This window comes from Denticeps clupeoides, chromosome 7 (assembly GCF_900700375.1).
Source record: "Denticeps clupeoides chromosome 7, fDenClu1.1, whole genome shotgun sequence".
In the NCBI taxonomy this organism is placed as follows: Eukaryota; Metazoa; Chordata; class Actinopteri; order Clupeiformes; family Denticipitidae; genus Denticeps; species Denticeps clupeoides.
Genome location: NC_041713.1, coordinates 16,246,525 through 16,267,047, shown reverse-complemented (window position 1 = coordinate 16,267,047; position 20,523 = coordinate 16,246,525). Strand labels below are relative to the sequence as shown.

The window sequence follows — 20,523 nt, the reverse complement described above, 5'->3', positions numbered from 1 at the left end:
CACATTCATTGTGCATCTTGTGTCTCATACATTACCGAATTTAGTTTAGTTTATATATATAGAAAGAGCCATGCACAGTTTACGGTGACTTTGCATTAAAGTTCGATTGAATCTGCTAGACATTTGGTTCTGCTGATAATGTTTCCGTTCCTTCAGCTAGCATATTAGATATGGTGTGTTCAATCATTTATTTCTGTGATTGTGATTGTAGCAGCATATACTGCATCCTGTAAATGTGTGAAAGTTTGTTGAGGGTTCTTGATTGTGTTCTTGAGTGTACGTTTAGGTTCTCTTTACTGCTCTTAAAGGCCTCTTTTCTATAAGAATGTTGCTTTTGGGACTGTGGCACTGTCATGGTGAAACAGGAAAGTGATTCTTTCAAACTGCTTTCACAACTTAAGAAGCACAGAATGGTGAATGAGTTGCTGTTTCACATTGGTGATGGAAAGTTTATCTCAAAAATGAACTTCTGCATATTACAAATGGTGGCTGCTTCCAAAAATGTTGATGGATTTCTATTGTAACAAGTGGTAGTACTGTATGTAATAAAGGCCTGTGAAGAGCAGAAATGCACCGATCACAGCGCCATCAGTCACCCCCTACCCCTTTCACTAATTAAGACTTTACCCACTGACATGGTAATACATGGAGTATATTCGCTTCTTCTTTATGCTACATGGCTGGTAAGACCATCCGTTCTAATGGGGCACAATGAGCAAAACTGGGTAGAATGCATGTATACATATTTTACGGCATAACCTATGTGTAATCAGCTGGAAAAATAAACAGTCATGTCATACAGTCACTGTACATACAGTATGCTCTGAACATGCAAAAAAGGCTCTCAAACCTTCCAATTTTTTTTTATCTGCCAATCAAATATAAAGGTTTTAACGTCATCACTTACCATCCTTGCGTTTACACTACAGCTTAACAGAGTACAGTAGTGGCATTTTGATCAGATGAGGAATTTCCACTTCCGCTTTTCCCAGACTTCCAGTAACGTGGCCACGCCCCTCCTGCGCCGCGCTCCGCGTTTCCTTCGACGCGCTTTTACTTCATTCCGCGTTTCTCACCTTGAGCGCTTCGCATGAAGGAAACAGCCGAGAGTTTACGATGAAACGGTGAGTATTAAACTCGTATAAAAATACTTTATAAAATCTACTAGAACTGGTCCATTCGGTTTTAGGTGCGTGTGTAGTTGTACTTGGTCTTTGTCATGTTGGTTTTCATAACTCTTTCAGATTTGGAGGAATATGAACCATGCGCCTGGAAATTGTTCTCGTTTTCCAAGGCTTCCTCCTTGTTTTTCCTGGTGGGACATTTGATAAACGTATTTTGGATTTCGAAGTTTGAACCATTTCTCTTCCTTGAGCTGAACGTCACCTCCTTTTTACTCCTTTAGCACACGGCTTCCTGGGTGAACTGTCCTGCTCCAATGACTATGATGAAACTTTGACTTGTGCTTTTACACCGATGAGCCGGGTTGACTGCTCAGAACTTGGACTGCGAGTCGTGTTCAGCCCATCAAGGTAATTATCCAAAATTCCCCATCAGCAGAAAGCAACATGTTATTATGACAGTGATGGTGTCTTATATTAATAATCGTGTTGTTTGGTCCCCAGACTTTATTTTGGTGCTTTTGAGGTTCAGTATGAAGGTGCTGAGATAAAGTGCCAATGTAACCTTCACGTTAGAGAAGGTTTTGTCTCAAATGAAGAGTTCACGGCTGAAATATTGAAAGGAAACAAAATAGAAAGCAACTCCAGCTTCATTACCCTTGAGACGAGTAAGTGTCCTCAAGCTTCTAGTAAATGTTGTAAATGTTTGGGTAAATGTTGCTTTAAAATATCAGTAGGTCAGGGATAATCTACAATGTTGCTGGGAAAATTGTGTTTAATATATTATAAAATTCTAATATACAGATGTCAATATATCGAAAATTACAGTTTTTTACAGAAAAAGTATGTGGACAAGAGGAAGATTGTTTTTAACAGTATTATTATGTAATATTTTCATCCAACATAAAATCATCCTGAATTTATCATGAATTTGTTTGTAGTCAAGCCTAAAACCCCAACCATTACATCTGCAAATCAAATAAAAACTAACGTTGACGTAACTTGGAAGACGAAATATACTAAGGAAGATTATTTCGAAAGCCTCTTGAATACGGAACTTAATTATAGAGCTGTGGGGGCGAACGACTGGGTGAGTTATGAGCTTTTTCAGTATATTACACCCATGTATTAAGCATTTAACTGCAGCAGCAAATGGCTTTTCATCACGTAACGCCTGCACCTCTGCCTTGTACAATTAAGTGATATTTGCTTTCATTTCTTTCTGAAGGTGTCTGTTAACATCACAGAGTCCTTTAAAACCAACTTTGAGATACTGGGAATCAAATTAAAGCCAAACACTGATTATGCAGTGAGGACCAGGCTCTTGTCAAAGTACAATTTCGCATTTAGTGACTGGAGCGATGAAAAAATATTTACCTACTGTAAGTCGACGCATTTTATTGCAGTTTTTTTAAATTCTCTTCGTCAGCCCCAAACAACATCTTTGTGTTTCCATTCATTAGATCCTTCATCACCTGACATGAGAATAATCATCCCAATCCTGTGCATGATTGTGGTGTTCACAGTTTGCACACTTGGCTTCTGCTGTTTCAAGTAAGTGGAAAACTGGCAACTGACTAAACAGATTTTTGGACAGTACGGTGTATCTCTGGAATTAAATGACTTTATTTCATTCTATAGAATCAAGAATAAGACGTGGAGTAAATTTTCTGCTCCTCCCAAAATTGTCCCATTCGACAATCTCCATAAGATCCCGGTGAGGAGGCTTTGTGGTGTCTTTGTGCTTTTTAAATAAATGCAGAACTGTCTGACTCAACTTCTGATGGTCAGACTAACAGAATAAAAGAATGTGATTGGTAGTTTAGTTACACCTGCACAAACTGGACTAGAAGCCATGAGAATGCGCCACAATTCCCTCTAGGGACCTGGATGTGGTGGCATCTGTCTTCATGTGACAAGTAATAAGGGATCTGAAATGTACAGAGTTGTAAAGCTGCCAACATCACCACTCAATATGGCACCAGTTGTTTATCTAAAAAGACGTAAAAAGATCAAATGGAAAAAGTGCAACACTTACAAGCTGAAGTCGGCTCCCATCAGAGCGCAGTCTGGCATCCATCAGTTAATACATCAATTTATGTGCACTGGGACAAGGACAATAGTCTGATTGAATGGCCTGGTCAAGAATTTACTGCCTGTGTCAAGAAGCGATTAACATTTTAACTTTGTTAACTCTAAAAGCAAGTGTTTTCCATCATTGATTTTTTCCTATTTCCGTCCTCAGCTCCTTATTCCTGTAAAAGAAAATCTATCCATCATTGTTATCAGTGATGGAAAGAAGAGGCATCCAGAAGTCATCCGCAATCATTACTGCAACCAGCCAACTGAGGCAAGTTCTTCTTCAACATCAATCTTGGGCTCATCGCCGGATTATGCTCAGGTTGGTCCCTCAGCGGAGGTGGACAGTGGAGGACAGAGCAGAGACAGCAGCCTTTGTTCATCTGAAGCAAACACTCAAAGGACCAAAGACTCTTCCAGGTCTTCAGCATCATCGTTTGAAAATAAGGCATACCCTGCACCTCTATCACTCCACGAGTTGTTCTTCATCAAAGACTTCCAACCAATCTTTCCAATGGGCCCAACCTTCCAGCCACCCAACACTTCTTCTATTCTGGCTCCAATGGAGGATGGATATGAGAGCTTCAGTAAAGCAGTCAGCCAAGGAGATTTCAGGTTAAACATGGTTTGCACCGAACCTGGCTTGTCCGTTGTGGATGAATATCAGGCTTTGTGAAGTTGTTGAAGATGGAAAATACTAAATTAACTTAAAGCTTTCAACATCTAGGAGCAAATAGAAGGTAAGAAAAATGGACACGGTCTCCACAAAAGTAGGGCCAGCAGGAAGAGTGTAGTCTTTAGTCTTCCAAGCAACTGCTGGGTGTGTTCCTCAACAGCGGAGGCATCACTGGAAAGTTTTATTACTGCTTTGAATCCTGCAGTGTTAATGCAAATGGGCAAAGCGTACAGATGACCAGTTACATTTGCATACATGTAACACTGGCAAAAAGCTTTTCTAAAAGCTTTTGTACAAAATACCTAAATCTGCAAACATCAATTGTAATGTTTGAATGTTGTTCAAAGAGGCTTTAGGAAAGCTGACTGTCATTACTATGTCAGTCTCTATGGTATTCTTTAACAGGTCTTCATTAATTGTTGTGACGAGAACTTTTAGTGAAGGAGGAACCAGTCTGTATTTCAGTAGAATATACTTTTATGAGTAAATGTTGATGTCTAAACCTTTTACAAAATGCAAATGAAAGTCCAAGAAAAGAATGATTTTACTTCAGGATCTGTAGGAATGTCTCTTGATTTTTCTTTCTGAATCTGTGACCTGTGTTCAGCTATTTTGTTTCAATAATGGAAAAATAGAATGCCTTGGATGCTCCTCCCCTTTCTTGACCTCTCTTTGTTCTGACCAATACTCATCTGCACCTGGAACCATTTCCCGACAACTCATGGTGCATTAGCTACTGGTGCAATCTGCAGAGGCAGAGAAGTAATTGTTGTGAGGAGAACCTTTAGACTGTGAAAGTGAAGTGATTGTCATTATGATACACTGCAGCACAGCACATGGTGACACAACAAAATGTGTCCTCTGCTCTTAACCATCACCCTTGGTGAGTAGTGGAAAGGCACCATGAAAGGCACCTGGGGAGCTTTACTCAGTAGCGGTTCAGGGATTCGAACCGGCAACCTTCCAATTACAGGTCCGCTTCCTTACCTGCCCTGTACTTTCAGCACAATATGAGGATAAAAGAATGAAAAGAATGATGATTAACGACTGAGAATTGCTAATATTTGTAGAACAAAAGGGTCATTAGCATGTTATAAATTAATGTTTTTATATATTCTTAATATATATAATAATATAAAAGAATATTCTTTTTTCACTGTACAAATGAAAAGCATATAATATGTTTTTTGTCACATTGCATCTCGGCTTCCATGGAACTAAGGCCCCTCCCTGTTTAGGAAGAAAAACAAACAGGTTCAGACCAGCCTTTATGTTCCAGGAAATTTAATCCGTCATGTTTCTGTTGCAGTGAGGACAATCATTATAATTTCAAACAGTAATATTTCAGAGTTTAATGTGAACACATACAACATTTTAATGAATAAATCAATTTTGGGATATCAGTTTAATAACATTAATGATTGTTTGAAATGCACCGTAAGCCTTCGCTTATATAATCATTTTGTCACGAACCTGACTTTGTGGGTTGCTCCGGCTTCTGTGTTCTGAGTTTTGAAGGTAAGCTTCTGAATTCCCCGACCCGTCTCTCGCCTAGTCACAGGGGAGGAGGACTTCTGAGTTGCTGGGCCCATGTGGTGGGGTGGTAGTAGCCTGGTGGGTAAGACACTCACTTATAAACCAGATGACCACAAACTCTCAAGTACAAACCCCATTTACTACCACTGTGTCCCTGAGCAAGACACTTAACCAGGGGGACTGTCCCTGTAACTACTGGTTGTAAGTCGTTGTAAACCTGGTCACTCTCAGCCCACTGGTTTTGCCCCCAGTGGTGCGCCTCTTTTACTGTCACACCCTCAGGCCCTCTGTCCTGTCTGTCTTCACATCATCATTATCATCGCCTGCATCTGTCTGCCCCAATCAACCCCTTGCAATACTCTACCTTACCACATTTCACTGTGTGCACTGGGTGCTGTGCTGTGTCTTGTGACAACTAATCACTTTCACTTTTATGTTTGTTCTCACATAGGGCCCAATTCTTGTGTCAGTTCCAGCAGCATACTCCGGTTCAGTAATGCTGCTGGAACCTTTGAACTATTTTTTGGGCTTCAACCCCCTTATTGTTTGTTTATTAATAAATCTTTTTAGTTTTTGGAAACGCTTGCACTTGGGTCCTTCGTCCCCATTATGTGACATGGTGTAATTTTTGCTTGGCATCTTATCCTGTTGCACCTCTATCAGTGCATATTTTATCAGTGACCAGATGACGAGCTGGTGTCACGCCCTCAGCCTGTCATCAGTCTTCGGAATAATGTCCCACCCACACCCTCACCTGTCCTCTGACTGCTCCTAATATTCAGTTAGCACTGGTACCCTGCGCCACCACACTATGTAAGACCTGACCTGTGATCACTGTGATTGAGTCCATCACTAACTGGACTAGTTTATGTTGATTTGTGATTTAGAAAACCAAATTTATTTTAAATAAAGGATCTCAAAGCACCATAAAAGGTAGCATCAGTAACATCATCAGAATCAGTGAACAGAAGTATCATTCAGCAACATTTCAACTTAACAAGATCACTAGTAGACATTTAATAAAGTACAAAGAAATTTATTTGCATGTATTTAGAGAAAGGCTGTTTATATTTCAAAAGTTCCGAGGTCTGTGCTCATCTTCTTCCTTCATGCCTGTGGTGTCTACTTTTGCCTTTTGGTGTCTTTCCCTTCGTGGTGGTTTTCAAGGAATCCTTGTTGCCTCCACAGCCTGTATCAAATTTCTCAACATACTTCTCCGAATAACCTAAGGTAGCATCGCAACCTCTAGGAAGTGGGCCATGAGGGGTAGGATATTCTTCTCGTCGACCCCTTCCATAGGGACAGTTGTCTCTGGGATGTTTTGGAGGATGTCTGGCACGAAGAGGAGGACAACCTTGCGTTTGGTTGCCGGAAGGGTTACTGCAACTCTTGTAGAAAGTCTCAGACCGTTCTCTGTACTTCCTTTCCTGTTCCTTATAGGTCTCCTTCTCGAAGCAAATCCGCTCTCCTTCAAACTGTGGGCCAAGTTCTGGTTTCCTGTTAATAGGTGAGCGACAGCGGGAATGGGAAGGCTCGAAGTCCCTGTAAAAGGGTGCACCATGTGACCTACAAAAACACATTCAAGTAAAAGTTAATAGATCTTTAAAAGTCTGTTAATAAGACAACAGTATTAAATATAGATGTTTCAGTCAGAGGTTATTAAGCATTCATTATACATCAATGATTTCTGAGTCTCTTGTATTAATGTGTATGATGCTGAAGTATAAATCCACTCACTCTTCCTTCAGCCGTCTTTGCTGCCTGAAGTTCTTTGACTAAACTGGCTGTGTTGCCAATGGTGGGATTGGGTTTGGAATTGAAGGCTGTGCACCAATCTGTACCTCTGAACCAGGGGTACCCCTGTACCCTAGAAGTGGCTGTGGAATGGGGTGCCATGGAGGTGGTGCCTGGGCTCTGGGTGGTCGATCACAAAGGGAACTTCCTCTTCCAGCGGACCTGTAGGAATAAGAAATGTTTAATGAATAAATCACATTCCCGCTCGGCTTGATTACAAAAAGACACGAATCACTTACAGATCCCACCCAGATGGCTGTGCCAAGGACACGGATGCGCTGCTGCTTTTGGTAAGTGATGAGGGTCCGGAAGCCTGCTGGGGGGGTGCAGGAGGCAAAGAGGTGGACTGTGTGGTCTGCAGTGGAGTATTATCTGCTGTAGTTTGGGGAGAATTAGCCAATAAGGGGTCCTGCTGGCAGGATCCAGGAACATTAATTGGTAGGATGGGCTGCTGCAAATGTGGTTTAGATTGTTGAGCTGCAGCCTGGGGATAATTTGCGGCAACAGCCCCTCTGATGAGTTTAATGTAGCCGGTCTCATTTTGGTACTTATTAATAACCTGAGTAAACAAAGCAAAAAAAGAAAAATTAAAACTTCTTGCCAAATTGAAAAGGTAGTAATGACAACAGAGATATAAATGTCCCTTACCTGGCGCAGACCTATGTTGGCAACTAGAGTATCTGGGGACACATCAGTCTGGTTGCAAGTGGGACACATATGCTCCTCAGACTCTAACAATGATGTGCGAATACCTACAATAAAAAAAATAAAATTCATGGAGGCCAGGAACAACAACTTCATGAAACAAATCTCATAAAAAAATGTCTTATTAAAACTCACACTCATCACAGTAGCTGTTTCCACAGCAGGGAGTAACTGCTGCATAATTTATGAAGTCCTTGCAGATGGGACACAGTAGCTCATCAGGCACAGGATCCTCTTCTTCTGAGGAGGAAGACGACTGCTCCTGGGAGAAGAAAGGATGTTTCTCCTTCTTCTTAATAGCATAGGACTCCCTATGAGAGAAGAACAATATTGGATTAGATTTACATTTTCCACTTATGACATTTAGCAGACCCCCTCATCTAGACCGACAATCAGTAGTTAGAGGGACAGCCCCCCTTGAACAAGTCTTAATTGTCTTGCTCAGGGACACAATGGTAGTGAGTCGGGTTTGAACCTGTGTTACCTACTAGGCCACTACTACCCTGTTAAAGCAGCCATCTTTAATACACCTCAGTTATGTAAAACACAGCACAGTTTTCACTTACGCATTAATTATAGGGATGGCATAAGCTCCGGTGTTTGTCAGCATGGCTCCCTTTACGCTTGTATCAGAAACTTCCCTCATGAAGCTGCTTGGTATCCCAGAGCTTTTTTTAATCTACTTAGAAGTGTCAAAGTTTTCATCCTGTGAGACGCAAATAAATGATTATTTCTGAGACTGGACTGGTACAACGTATGAATGTTAAAAAGAAAAGTACAGCTCACATACTCCAATTGTAGGACAGTTGCGTATGTAGTGGCCAGTTATCCCACATCGAAAGCAAACATAGTTTGGTGGGGGTTGTTCAGCAAGCTTGTCCATGTGCCTGTTAAAATAGAAAATAATCATGTTAAACCTATTATTCCTATAAATGCAGGTATTAAAAAGCTTCCAAGGAAGAACACTTACTGAGGTTGACTGTAGTACTGACTAGATTGAAACATCATATCTTTAATCTTGTCTTCTTTGGATGCATTTACTTCTGCGAGATTGGTAATCTGTATGGAAAGAAAGTTTTCATGTTCAAGTTCAAGTTTAAATGTATTTATTAAGCACTTTAAAAGAAATAATAACCAGTAAATTAATAATAACCACAACAAAACAGTAAAACCAACATCTCAGACAGATTTAAAAGCCAAGGAGACAAATGTGTTTTGAGGGAGCTCTTAAAAGCAGAAAGGGATTTGGCCTGCCTGATGTTCGAGGGCATTGTGCTCCAGAGTCTTGGAGCAGCGACTGAAAAAGCTTGGTCACCCATAAGTTTCCTCCTTGTCTTAGGGACAACTAACAATGAAAGTTCTGCTGACCTGAGAGTACAACTGAAGCAGATCGGACAGATGCTGTGGGGCAAGGCCATGGAGACCTTTAAAAGCAAACAAAATAATTTTAAAATCAATCTGATAACGAACTGGGTGCCAATGTAACGATGCTAGAACCGGAGTAATAAGCTCATGTATTTTTGTACCAGTTAAAAGTCGTGCAGCAGCATTTTGGACCAACTGAAGTCGAACAAGTGACCTCTGGTTAAACTCAACATAGTGCGATCCAGTAGTCCAGACGATTCGTGTTAAAAGCATGGATTAAAATCTCAAAGTGACCAAGAGAGAAGTTGTTTGACTCTCAATACACATTTGTATACATGTATAAAGTTCTAAATGTCTTAAAGCATTTATAACATGACTGATGTCATGGTCGATAAAAGTACAGTCATAAATAAATACACAGTGAATATTTTTAATTGAGGTAAAAATGTGTTGTTTTTACATACCGCTTTTAATGATCCACTTGAAGGTGCAGAACGATTTCTAGAAGACAAAAATCTTCGCTTGCTAGACTTCACTCCTTTAGCGGGAATACGTCTAATGATGACCGAGGAGTTTTTGGGTATGAGGGCATCATCTGTGTATTCTAGAACAGGAAAGCAGAAAAGGATTACCATAACCGTGCAACCAGAACCACCATAAAATCGAATGACCTAATACAGTTTATCAGCATTTAAATTATTGTAGTTTTGATTTTATGTACACTTACTGATAAATGCTCATTTGTTGACATTACAACAAGTTGAGTAAATACATCGAAGAAATTTAACAAGTGAGATTACATAAATTCATCATTCCGTAATAACTATAATTTATTTAAAATACATGCAGAGCTCTTCACTTTTTTTCTATACAAGTTTTTATGAAATTAACAAGTGCAGTGAGAATAGTGCCCTAAAAAAACCTTATGACTGGATTACATATATAGATAAAAATGTTTAGATGGTCAAAATGAACTACGTTTATAACTGTAGGAAGCATGCAGCTGAATGGGTTAAACTCTTTCAGGTATCACGCCATTTAATGCTAATATGATCAGAGTCTTTAAACAACCTGTCTAGTTATTAATACGTGTTTAATAAAACCACTGTGTGCTTTCTTTTATACGTTGTACAACTAACCTTCATTGGTCTGGGCGTTGCTGATCTGTAAATCACTGATAGTCTCGTTTATCTTTTCCTGACTCATGATCTGCCGCTTTAGATCTCTCATCATGATATGCTGACTATTAAACAGGACCATATTATGGTCGAGTTTAGAAAAAAACTTATAATGAACACAGAACATGTTTGAAACGCTGCTTATTTTTAGCAATCCACTACCAAAAATTAGTGAGATCCTTGTAAAATTAACATCTTCTTTTCCCCTATATATATTCGGTTGGAGTGGGCGTGGTTATGCGTTGTCCTGATTGGGTAAAAACAAAATGGGCGTGGTTACGTGGTTTACCTGACCGGATGAGTGACTCGTGGGCGTTCAGATGAACATTTGGGCAAAACAGGGCGGAATGTGGTTAATGGGGCGAATGGGGTGAGCTCATGTGCTGCTGAACAGAATTATGGTTCTGTCACTTGTCATCGCTTGCTGCAGAAAGTTTTTTTTTTTAAATTTAGGACAGCGCAAGCGCAAACCAAAACAAATCGGTTTCCATGACAACTATCTGGCCAATAAGCAAGAGTTTTCTTAAACTCTTTAGCACAGTCCATTAGAGTCCTCGGGGTTTCATTTTTCTGCGTGCTATTCTGCATAACAAGTGGCAAATAAACATGGCGAGTTCAGCGGAAACAGCTCCGCTCCTCAAACGCCACAAATGAGTGCAGATTAAAGCCGTGTGCGTGACGGGATGGCGGGATCGTGAGGGCGGTGCACACAGTCCACCATGCAGCACAATTACGGAGGGACGCGGCAAGTTCTAGGGTTGGAATCGTCCCGTATTTGAGAATGAAATTGCGCGTCCCGTTTTGAATCAATACGGGACGGGTTTTGTCCCGTATTTATTTAAATCGTTGTTTTTAAAGCAGCGTCTCATGCAAACCATCCCACACGCCTTGTAATGAAGATGCCTCCTTTCCTACTTTTGATTGGATGATACTTGACGTCATCGTTAGTTTGATTGGTCTTTTTAACTGTCCAGGGAGGAGGGCGGGGTTTTTAATGTAGAGTCTGCAAAGTGTTGGCAGAGAGTAATAATAAAAAAAAATGGCAGCTGCTCCTCCGGGTAAAAAAAAAAAACGCGTCTTAAAGTTTCAGAGCTTAAACGCAAGCGGCTGCACAATGAGCGCAGAGAGTGGGAGGAAACAAATACTTGGCTGCGGAGTGTTGGCGGACAACGTGTCGGAGAGCGGTTTCTGTGGCTCATGGTGTCACGTCAGGCCTCCGGACACCAGCATTCCCGCAATGACACAGCTCACGAATGAGTTTGTTTGTTAAGGTTACGTCAGACACATAAGTGTTAATTTATTACATGAAACATTACATTTAATACATTAATAAACAACATAATGGCCATTTAAAGAAAATAAACTAGTAAATTGCAACTTCCCATATTTTAAAATTAGAAATAGGCTTTATAAAAACTTTACTACCTTATGTTTGGAGCTAGGTTATGTATGTGCTGTTTCCATGTTTGGATAGGTGTTAAAGTCAGACAAACCCCTCCCATTCTCCATACAGATAGATGCATCAAATAAAGGGAACAGGTAGATGTTTCCCCTTGCAGTACAATACTTTAGGCCAGAAATGGGGATCTGCAAGAAAATGCAGATGAGTCTGCTGCTGGTATTATAGTTTTTATAGAACAATCCCTCGATAAATTTGGCTTATCATTAAGTCAAGTTACTGCATATAGTGCAGACAATACAAATGTTAATTATGAAATCCACAACTCTGTCTTCACTAACCTAAGGAAAAAGCAATAAGATCTGCTGCAAGGGAACTGCCACGCCCATATTGCGTACAACACGGTGAAGCATGCGCTCGACCAGCTCACTGTAGATGTGGAAAATGTTGTGCTGAAGGTCTATGGCTACTTTTCCACATCTGCCAAATGAAGGGAATCCCTTAAAGACTTTTGCCAGTTTTGTGATGTGGAGTTCCATGAGATTCTACGACATGTTTCAACAAGGTGGCTGTCTCTCAATCCAGCCATCTCCCATAGTTTGCAAACCTGGACTGCTCTCAGGTCTTATTTCATCATCCTCGGAGAAGAGTGTCCCAGACAGATCAGCTCTTTATTAAAGCTCAGTGAAGCCTCCATTGAGGGAGATCCGGATGATGTGGAAGTTTATCTCCTGTTCTCCAATAACATCCTCTCCCTATTTGAGGAAGTGGTCAAGAAGCTGGAAAGTGATTCCACCTGTGTTGAGATATTTATGTCTGCAAGAGACAGGGTGGTAGTGGCCTAGTTGGTAACACACTCGCCTATGAACCAGAAACCCCAGGTTTTAATCTACCATTGTGTCCCTGAGCAAGACTGTCCCTGTAACTACTGATTGTCGCTCTGGATAAGGGCATCTGATAAATGCTGTATATGTAAATGTAAAATGTCTACCTTCAAGCAAAAACTCATACAGAGAAGAGATGACCAATGTTATGGCTGAGAGGATCAATAGTAAGCTCAACCTTATCCAAAATGTGAACATGGATGACCTCTATGATGAATGCACCACAGCAAATATAATTCTGAAGAGGCTCAAAGATGATGCAGAGGATGCATGGAAGTCCAAAGATGGCTGCCAGGTGGCTCTCTTTCAAGTGGCTATCCTGCCTAACATGCTGTACATAATGAGCCACATCTTGAGCATCCCAGCATTAACTGGCTATGTGGAAAGAATATTTTCCATAATGACCAATAAATGGAGTGACAGCAGGAACAGGTGCTCTGTGGAGCTCATTAGGAGTGAGATCTTGATCACCCTCAACTTTAAAGTTTTACTCTAGCTGTTTAAAAGACAAACAGCTACTCAGTGCTTCACGGAGTGACAAGAAGTACACTTACATAGAAAGTAGACCTGACATGCTCCAGTACTGCACACTTATAGTTCTGGTCTGCTGGTGTCTAAGAAAGGTTCCTTTGCAGTTTTGTGCAATTTTTATATTTTTCCAATTGTATTTCTGATTATAAAATATTTAACTTAATATTTAATAAGTTGTGAATGTGTAAATTTTAAAGTTATTGAAATGTGGTTCACATATCACAAGGTCATCCAAAGCCTGTTTTTGTCACACTTGTTTGACCTTTGTAAATTATTGTCAGCTATGCCTATGTGATCAGCTATGATTATCATTAGAGAAGTCTGTTGAGTTGTAAAAGAGGAAGACTGAATGCATTTCAATAAAAGACAGTTTATTTTAATGTGCAAGTGTTCATACTTTCCTGAAAAAAATATTTTAAGTTGCGTTTTACCACCACTGGAATGCCATTGGGCCTGTGATCACTGTGGTCTTGGACCCCAAGGGATGTGGCCCCTGCTGCAGTATGCGTCCCCTTTTTTTTGTATTAAAAGTGGTAAACCCAGCAGCAACCCAACACACCACCTCACACCCTCACTAACAGGTGTTCAAAGCCATTAACAATGTGTTTTCTTTTTATTTTATTTTTTTTTAATGTTTTTTAATGTTATGCCTTACATTTTTCTGTTTTTTACTACTGTTAGGGGTTGCCACAGCAACCATAAACCATCTCTGTTTCCCCGTTTCCATTTACATTTTACATTTACAGCATTTATCAGACGCCCTTATCCAGAGCGACTTACAATCAGTAGTTACAGGGACAGTCTCCCTGGAGCAATTTACGGTTAAGTGTCTTGCTCAGGGACACAATGGTAGTAAGTGGGATTTGAACCCGGGTCTTCTGGTTCATAGGCGAGTGTGTTACCCACTAGGCTACTACCACCCCTTCCTTCATCTTCCTCTTCCAAATTTATGAAACTCCTACTAGGCCTTCCTCTACATCTCTTGCCTTCTCCCATGAAGACACAGAGCAGGTCCTGCTGCACATCTTTCCCAGCTCTGTCCCTCTACTGAGACAAACGATCCGGATTCTTTTCTCCCTCCTCCAACTCGCCATACACCTAAACTCTCACCTCTCATTTCACCTGACAGATCATCTCTTTATACTGTCTGATTCTTTCATCACTCTAGCTATCCTTCTTCTTCACCAACCTCTTCTTCTGAGTCTACTTAAAAAAGGTAAGGCAACTTTTTGCATCAGATTATTGTGTAAATAAAGCAAGACTAATCTTTGTAATAGATACTTAATTTATTGTGTGTAAGACCTATTGTTTTAAAGTAAATCCAATTTAGTAAGTAAAATCAACGTTATTTTTCAAGTAAAGCCAACTTAGTTTATCAAATCAGTTAACTTAATTTTATGAGTAACATCTATTTAATAAAGCCAAGTTTTCTTTACTTGTAAAATTAAGTTGCAATTACTACCAAAACTCATTTCTCACACACAAAGACTAGCTTTACTTTATCTACATAATAAAGTGATGCAAAAAGTTGCCTTACCTTTTTAAGTAGATCAGACACAACAACTCAAATCATGTTTGGTCTACTCAGTATGTCCTCTATCTGTGACATTCCGCATCACAAATCAATGTGCGTGGAGCCAAGACTTGACCATAATGCTAAATAACCAAGAGCTGCAACTATTAGTTGATTAATGAATTAGTTGCTATCAACAATTTGTATAATATTCTCTGAGTCATATTTTGAAGAACAAAAATCTGATTATCTGATGTGAAAGTTTTAAATTGTGTAATTAACACCAAACAAGAGAAATGGGGTTGCATCTTTGGCTTTGGCAAACCAGTGATTGATTTTCACCATTTCCTTACAAATTGATTTATCACACATACTATTAACGAGTCTCACAAGAGTCAATCTCAGTATTATTTATGCATCTAAACCCAAAACAAAACTTGTCAGTTAGCTGAAACTGTCAGGATTGCCTGCAGCTGGGCTCCACACCTGAATCCAATCCTGACGCCCCATAAATGCCGGAAGTTTCCGCCCGTTCTGGGTCTCTGGCATTTTCGTGGACTCTCTGCACGAACTTGACCTTGTTTAGTTTCATGTGTTTTGAGTTCTGGCAATCGGCACACGCCTACGGGTTAGTTTCAGTTCTTTATTTAAGTTAAATCGTGTTCGGCCACCGCGCCATTGTTTATTTGTATTGCTTTATTGTTTGTTTATGAATAAAACCCCCTTCCCAGTATGTCAAACTTCTGCGCTTCCTTCCCTCGTAAGTCCGTAGTCGTGACAGAATGCCAGAGACCCACCCAAAAGCGCAGAGGTAAAAAGCAGAGGAGAAGAAACGCAGGACGCAGCCCGAAGGACGCAGCCCGGCGTGGCGAACGCGGACGCCAGGGGAGAGACGCGCCACCCATTCTGGTGGAGCGTTTTCTCCCCGAGAAGCCGTGGTACACGGCGCCGCGTGATGACGTCACCCCCGGGAAACTCCGCGAAACCCGGAAGCGACAACGTCGGCGGGTGAGTGGGCGGAGCGAGGACGTTGGCGTCGGCAGCAGCGAGGAAGTGACGTGGGCAGCGAGCGCAGAAGATGCGACCCCCACGATCTTCGCCATGTCGAGCCAAGAACTCTGCGCTCTGCTGGCAAGGCTCCCCGTGGACTGGGACGACACGGACGGCGACGAGAGCACGGGAGACGAGAGTTGGGCTCCGCCCATCGCGCCAGTCTGCGATCGTCGCAAGGTCCGTGGGGACCCACGTCACTTCCAGGGGGGTGAAAAGCGGCAACAACGGCGGCGTTCCTCCAGCGAGGAGGTGGGCAGCCTCCAGCCCGAATGGCCAGAGTACTGCCCATGGGAGCTTATCGCGCCATGGGTCCAGGATGTCCGCAGGGTGGACGACCCTTGGAGTCACCGGTGGGAGGACACGGATGACAAAAGCGATGATGACGTGGATTTTCGGTGGGCGGTCGTTGCCGGGATGGCTCCGCCCAGCGTGCGCGTCCGAGATCATCGCGGCGTCCGTGATGACCCATGTGACTTCCGGGGGTACGAGGTGGACACGGACGACGACCAGGATGATGCCGTTTGGGCAGTCGGTGCCGGGATGGCTCCGCCCATCGCGCCCATCCAGGATCGTCACGAGGTCCGTGGAGAACCACGTCCCTCCCAGCAGTGTGAGGAAAGCTGGTGGAAGAGGGCGACGGGAGGTCGCCAGCCAGCAACTGCGCTGCCGGGACTGCCTCGCAGGGAATCCTCCATTCCTGCTCCAGTCGCCGACCCGCCTTCCCTCTGCCCGGACGTTCCCCAGCGAAATGGCAGCACAGCACCAGCGTCCACACCTGCTAGAGAAGACGTCCACCCCCCTCCACACCACACACCTACCACCATCTCCAGCGACGTGCCCAGCCCCATGTGGGACAGCCCAATTGTCCCGGGACCCTTCAGTGGGGCAGCAGACACTGATAAGACCACCACCATCCTCTCGTGTCTGCTTGGGTCAGCATGGGGCTGGAGCGCAGCCCTCTGGCAGCAGGGAGATACAGACAGCAGTTTTCGGGACTTCCAGCAGAGACTGAGGGCGGAGTTTGATCGGCCAGAGCCTGAGCCAGGGATCGAACTCTGCCCCTCCACCACATCCAGCGCCAGTCAGGATCCGGGGCAAGAAGACCAAGCACTGGCGGGCGACGAGAAGGTCGCACCTCCCGAGATCCTGGCTGTGCCCCCTGAGGAGGTCCTGGAGAGCCCAGAGAGGGAGCCAGACGACCCTCTCTTCTGTCTGTCTCTGTCTGTGTGTGTCTGTGTGGCATATGTGTCCGTATGTCGCCCCCACTTCCCCTCTTTGTGTCCACCAGATGGCGACCCAGCCGCGGAGCCGAACCCCAGGGAGGAGGTTCCTGACCCGAATGTGCTGGTCCAAGGCGAGGTGGACAAGCCCCAAGGTACCCCTAAGTCCAGCCGGGGGGGGGTGCTCCCCCAAAGAATTTTTTGGGGGGGTGCAGTTCGGGTTGGGGACTCCTCCTGAGGGGAGGGGAGGTGGGGAAGCGATGGAGCTGGGTCCTCCGGTAGCCAGTGAGGAGGGCGGGCCAGGCATGGGCCTGCGTCTGCCTCCAGAGGGGTGGAGCGCCATAGAGTCCCCGGGTAGGCATGAGGACCCAGCTGGGACAGGCAGGAAGAGGGCCTGCTTGTCCCAACGGACGCAGAAGGGGCTAGCCGGATGGTCTGGCAATGCCCCCCCCTTGGCACCAGGGCCGGGCAGCGAGAGGGGCTGCATAGTCCCAGAAGGCACCAGCCTGGGGTGCCTGGAACAGTCGCCGAAGGCTCTGGGACAATCTCCCTGCGCGGTGCAGGGGGGTGACACAAGACGTGTCAGAGGGGACATGTGGAGACAGGGCCCACACGTACCCAGATGGATCGGCCCTGATTATTGTGTGCAGGTACAGGAGTCCGGGGCCGCCATGCGGGACCACGCCGGGGAGCCAGGCCGAGGGTCCGGGGCCGCCATGCGGGACCACGCCGGGGAGCCAGCCCGAGGGACCGGGGCCGCCACGCCTGACCACGCCGGGGAGCCAGCCCGAGGGACCGGGGCCGCCACGCCTGACCACGCCGGGGAGCCAGCCCGAGGGACCGGGTTCCTCCAAGGGGAGGATACAGCAGGGCAGGAGCCCTGTGGTTGCCGCCGTCCGCCCCGCCGCCTCCACTGATGGTACTGTTGGGGCTCCGAGGACGTAGCCCTTGGAGGGGGGGCTCTGTCAGGATTGCCTGCAGCTGGGCTCCACACCTGAATCCAATCCTGACGCCCCATAAATGCCGGAAGTTTCCGCCCGTTCTGGGTCTCTGGCATTTTCGTGGACTCTCTGCACGAACTTGACCTTGTTTAGTTTCATGTGTTTTGAGTTCTGGCAATCGCCACACGCCTACGGGTTAGTTTCAGTTCTTTATTTAAGTTAAATCGTGTTCGGCCACCGCGCCATTGTTTATTTGTATTGCTTTATTGTTTGTTTATGAATAAAACCCCCTTCCCAGTATGTCAAACCTCTGCGCTTGGAAGACACACGCGATTGTTGTTGTAACGCCCGAGCGCTAAAAGCGGAATCCCACCGGGGAAACGGCGTTACGATAAACCGGCCGATAACAGTAGCTCGCGAGCTGAAGAGATGGAGGAACTCACGGTACCGGAGATGGAGAGGACTGGATACGGGAAACAGGTGAGAGCTCATGGACCATGAATTAAACACGATGTCTGAGCGAGGAGCAGGCGCCAGGACTTCCTGTTTATCTCCTGTCCTAACCAATCCTCGCTCTTCCTCGCAGTCACCTGACTTGCTCACCTGACAGGACTCCCCCATCGACGACCGGCTCCTGACGGTCCCGGACGAGAAGGCTGGCGGCGATGGAAGGCCGAGATGAGGTCCGGGTCCAAGATGAACCGGGAGGGAACCCAGGACCGTTCCTCGGGGCCGTAGCCCTCCCAGTCCACAAGATACTGGAAGCCCCGGCCACGAGGACGCGAGTCCAGGATCCGGCGGACGGTGAAGGCGGGACCACCATCGATGATCCGAGGAGCAGGCGGAGGGGCTGAGGGGGGAACGAGTGGGGAGGAGACATACGGCTTGAGCTGGGAGATGGACCTTGAGAGAGGAGGGGAGGCGCAGCCGATAGGCGACCGGGTTGATTTGAGCGGTCACGGGGTAGGGACCGACGAAGCGAGGCGTCAGCTTCTTGGAATCGGTGTGCAGACGAAGGGTGACGAGTGGAGAGCCAAACTCGATCGCCGGGTTGGAAGGAACGTCCCGGACGGTGCCGACGTCGGTGCTGACGGATGTAGTCCGAGTTGGCTCGAGTGATGGCAGTCCGGGCCTTGATCCAGGCTGAGCGGCACCGCCGAACCAGGTCCTGCGCCGCTGGAACATCGACCTCTGCTTCCTGGTGAGCAAAGAGGGGCGGTGAGTAGCCGAAACAGACCTCAAAGGGAGACAACCCCGTAGCAGAGGAAGAGTGCAGGTTGTGGGAGAGCTCGGCCCAGAGCAGGAACCGAGGCCAGAGACGGGGCTGCGAGGACACAAAGCAGCGCAGGAAGCGGCCGAGTTGCTGATTGGCCCGCTCAGCCTGACCATTGGACTGGGGATGGTATCCAGAAGAGAGACTGCGGGTGGCACCGATCAGACGGCAGAAGGCTTTCCAGAATCCGGCGACGAATTGGGGCCCCCTGTCTGAGACGACATCTGTCGGAAACCCATGCAGCCGGACCACGTGCTCCAGAAGCAACTCCGCAGTGGTTTTGGCGGAGGGGAGTCCGGACAAAGCCACCAGGTGCACTGCCTTGGAGAACCGGTCCACGATGGTGAGGATGGTGTCCTTCCCGTCCACGGGAGGGAGAACGGTGACAAAGTCCAATCCCACATGTGACCAGGGGCGCCGGGGAACCGGGAGAGGACGCAGATCACCGACCGGACGAGAGGGAGAAGACTTCGACCGAGCACAGGTCTCACAAGCGGAGGTGAATTCTCGGACGTCTCGCCGCATGCAGGGCCACCACAAAGCGCGCTGGAGGAGGCGAAGGGTACGGGCCGGACCAGGATGCCCCGAGAGCGGAGAGGAGTGGGCCCAAAGCAGAGCCTCTTGGCGGCAGCAGGAGGGAACATAAAGACGACCAGGTGGCGTCTCCGGAGGAGCCGGCTCCCCAGGCAGCGCACGCCGGATGGAGTCCTCCAGAGGCCAACGAAGAGGCGCGACGATCCGCTCGGCAGGTATGATGGGGTCCGGATCTGGATCCGGGACAGACGAAGAAAATTGCCGGGAGAGGGCGTCTGCCTTAGTGTTCTTGGATCCGGGACGGTAGGCCAGCTGGAAATCGAAAGATTCAAAAAACAAAGCCCAACGAGCCTGCCGGGGGTTGAGCTGTTTGGCTGAGCGGATGTGGATCAGGTTCTGGTGGTCGGTCCAGATCAGGAATGGCTCGACAGCACCCTGGAGCCAGTGCCGCCACTCCTCCAGAGCCCACTTGATGGCCAGCAGCTCACGGTCCCCAACCCCGTAACGCTGCTGAGTGGGAGAGAACTTACGGGAGAAGAAGCAACACGGATGGAGCTTCCTGTCTGGACCACGTTGTGAGAGAACAGCGCCCGCGCCCACATCGGACGCGTCCACCTCGACAACGAACTGCTCGGCCGGGTCCGGGTGGCGAAGAATAGGAGCAGAGGTGAAGAGACTGATGAGGTGATGGAAGGCCCGAAGAGCCTCTGGAGGAAGAAGA

The 20,523-nt window shown here is 45.7% G+C and overlaps 1 protein-coding gene and 1 pseudogene across 1 annotated transcript; one reads left to right on the top strand and one right to left on the bottom strand.

Annotated features, from left to right (window-relative positions):
* The first annotated feature begins 1,003 nt into the window (after positions 1-1,003).
* On the top strand, positions 1,004-5,992 carry LOC114794347 (interleukin-4 receptor subunit alpha-like). Its single transcript, XM_028986845.1, has 9 exons — positions 1,004-1,124; positions 1,245-1,315; positions 1,406-1,532; positions 1,626-1,789; positions 2,063-2,211; positions 2,350-2,503; positions 2,585-2,675; positions 2,763-2,838; positions 3,367-5,992. The coding sequence occupies exons 2-9, from the start codon at positions 1,264-1,266 to the stop codon at positions 3,874-3,876; spliced, it is 1,323 nt and encodes a 440-aa protein (XP_028842678.1). The 5' UTR covers positions 1,004-1,124; positions 1,245-1,263; the 3' UTR covers positions 3,877-5,992.
* An 888-nt stretch (positions 5,993-6,880) lies between these two features.
* Positions 6,881-11,034, bottom strand: LOC114794344 (E3 ubiquitin-protein ligase RBBP6-like; annotated as a pseudogene).
* Positions 11,035-20,523: the final 9,489 nt, after the last annotated feature.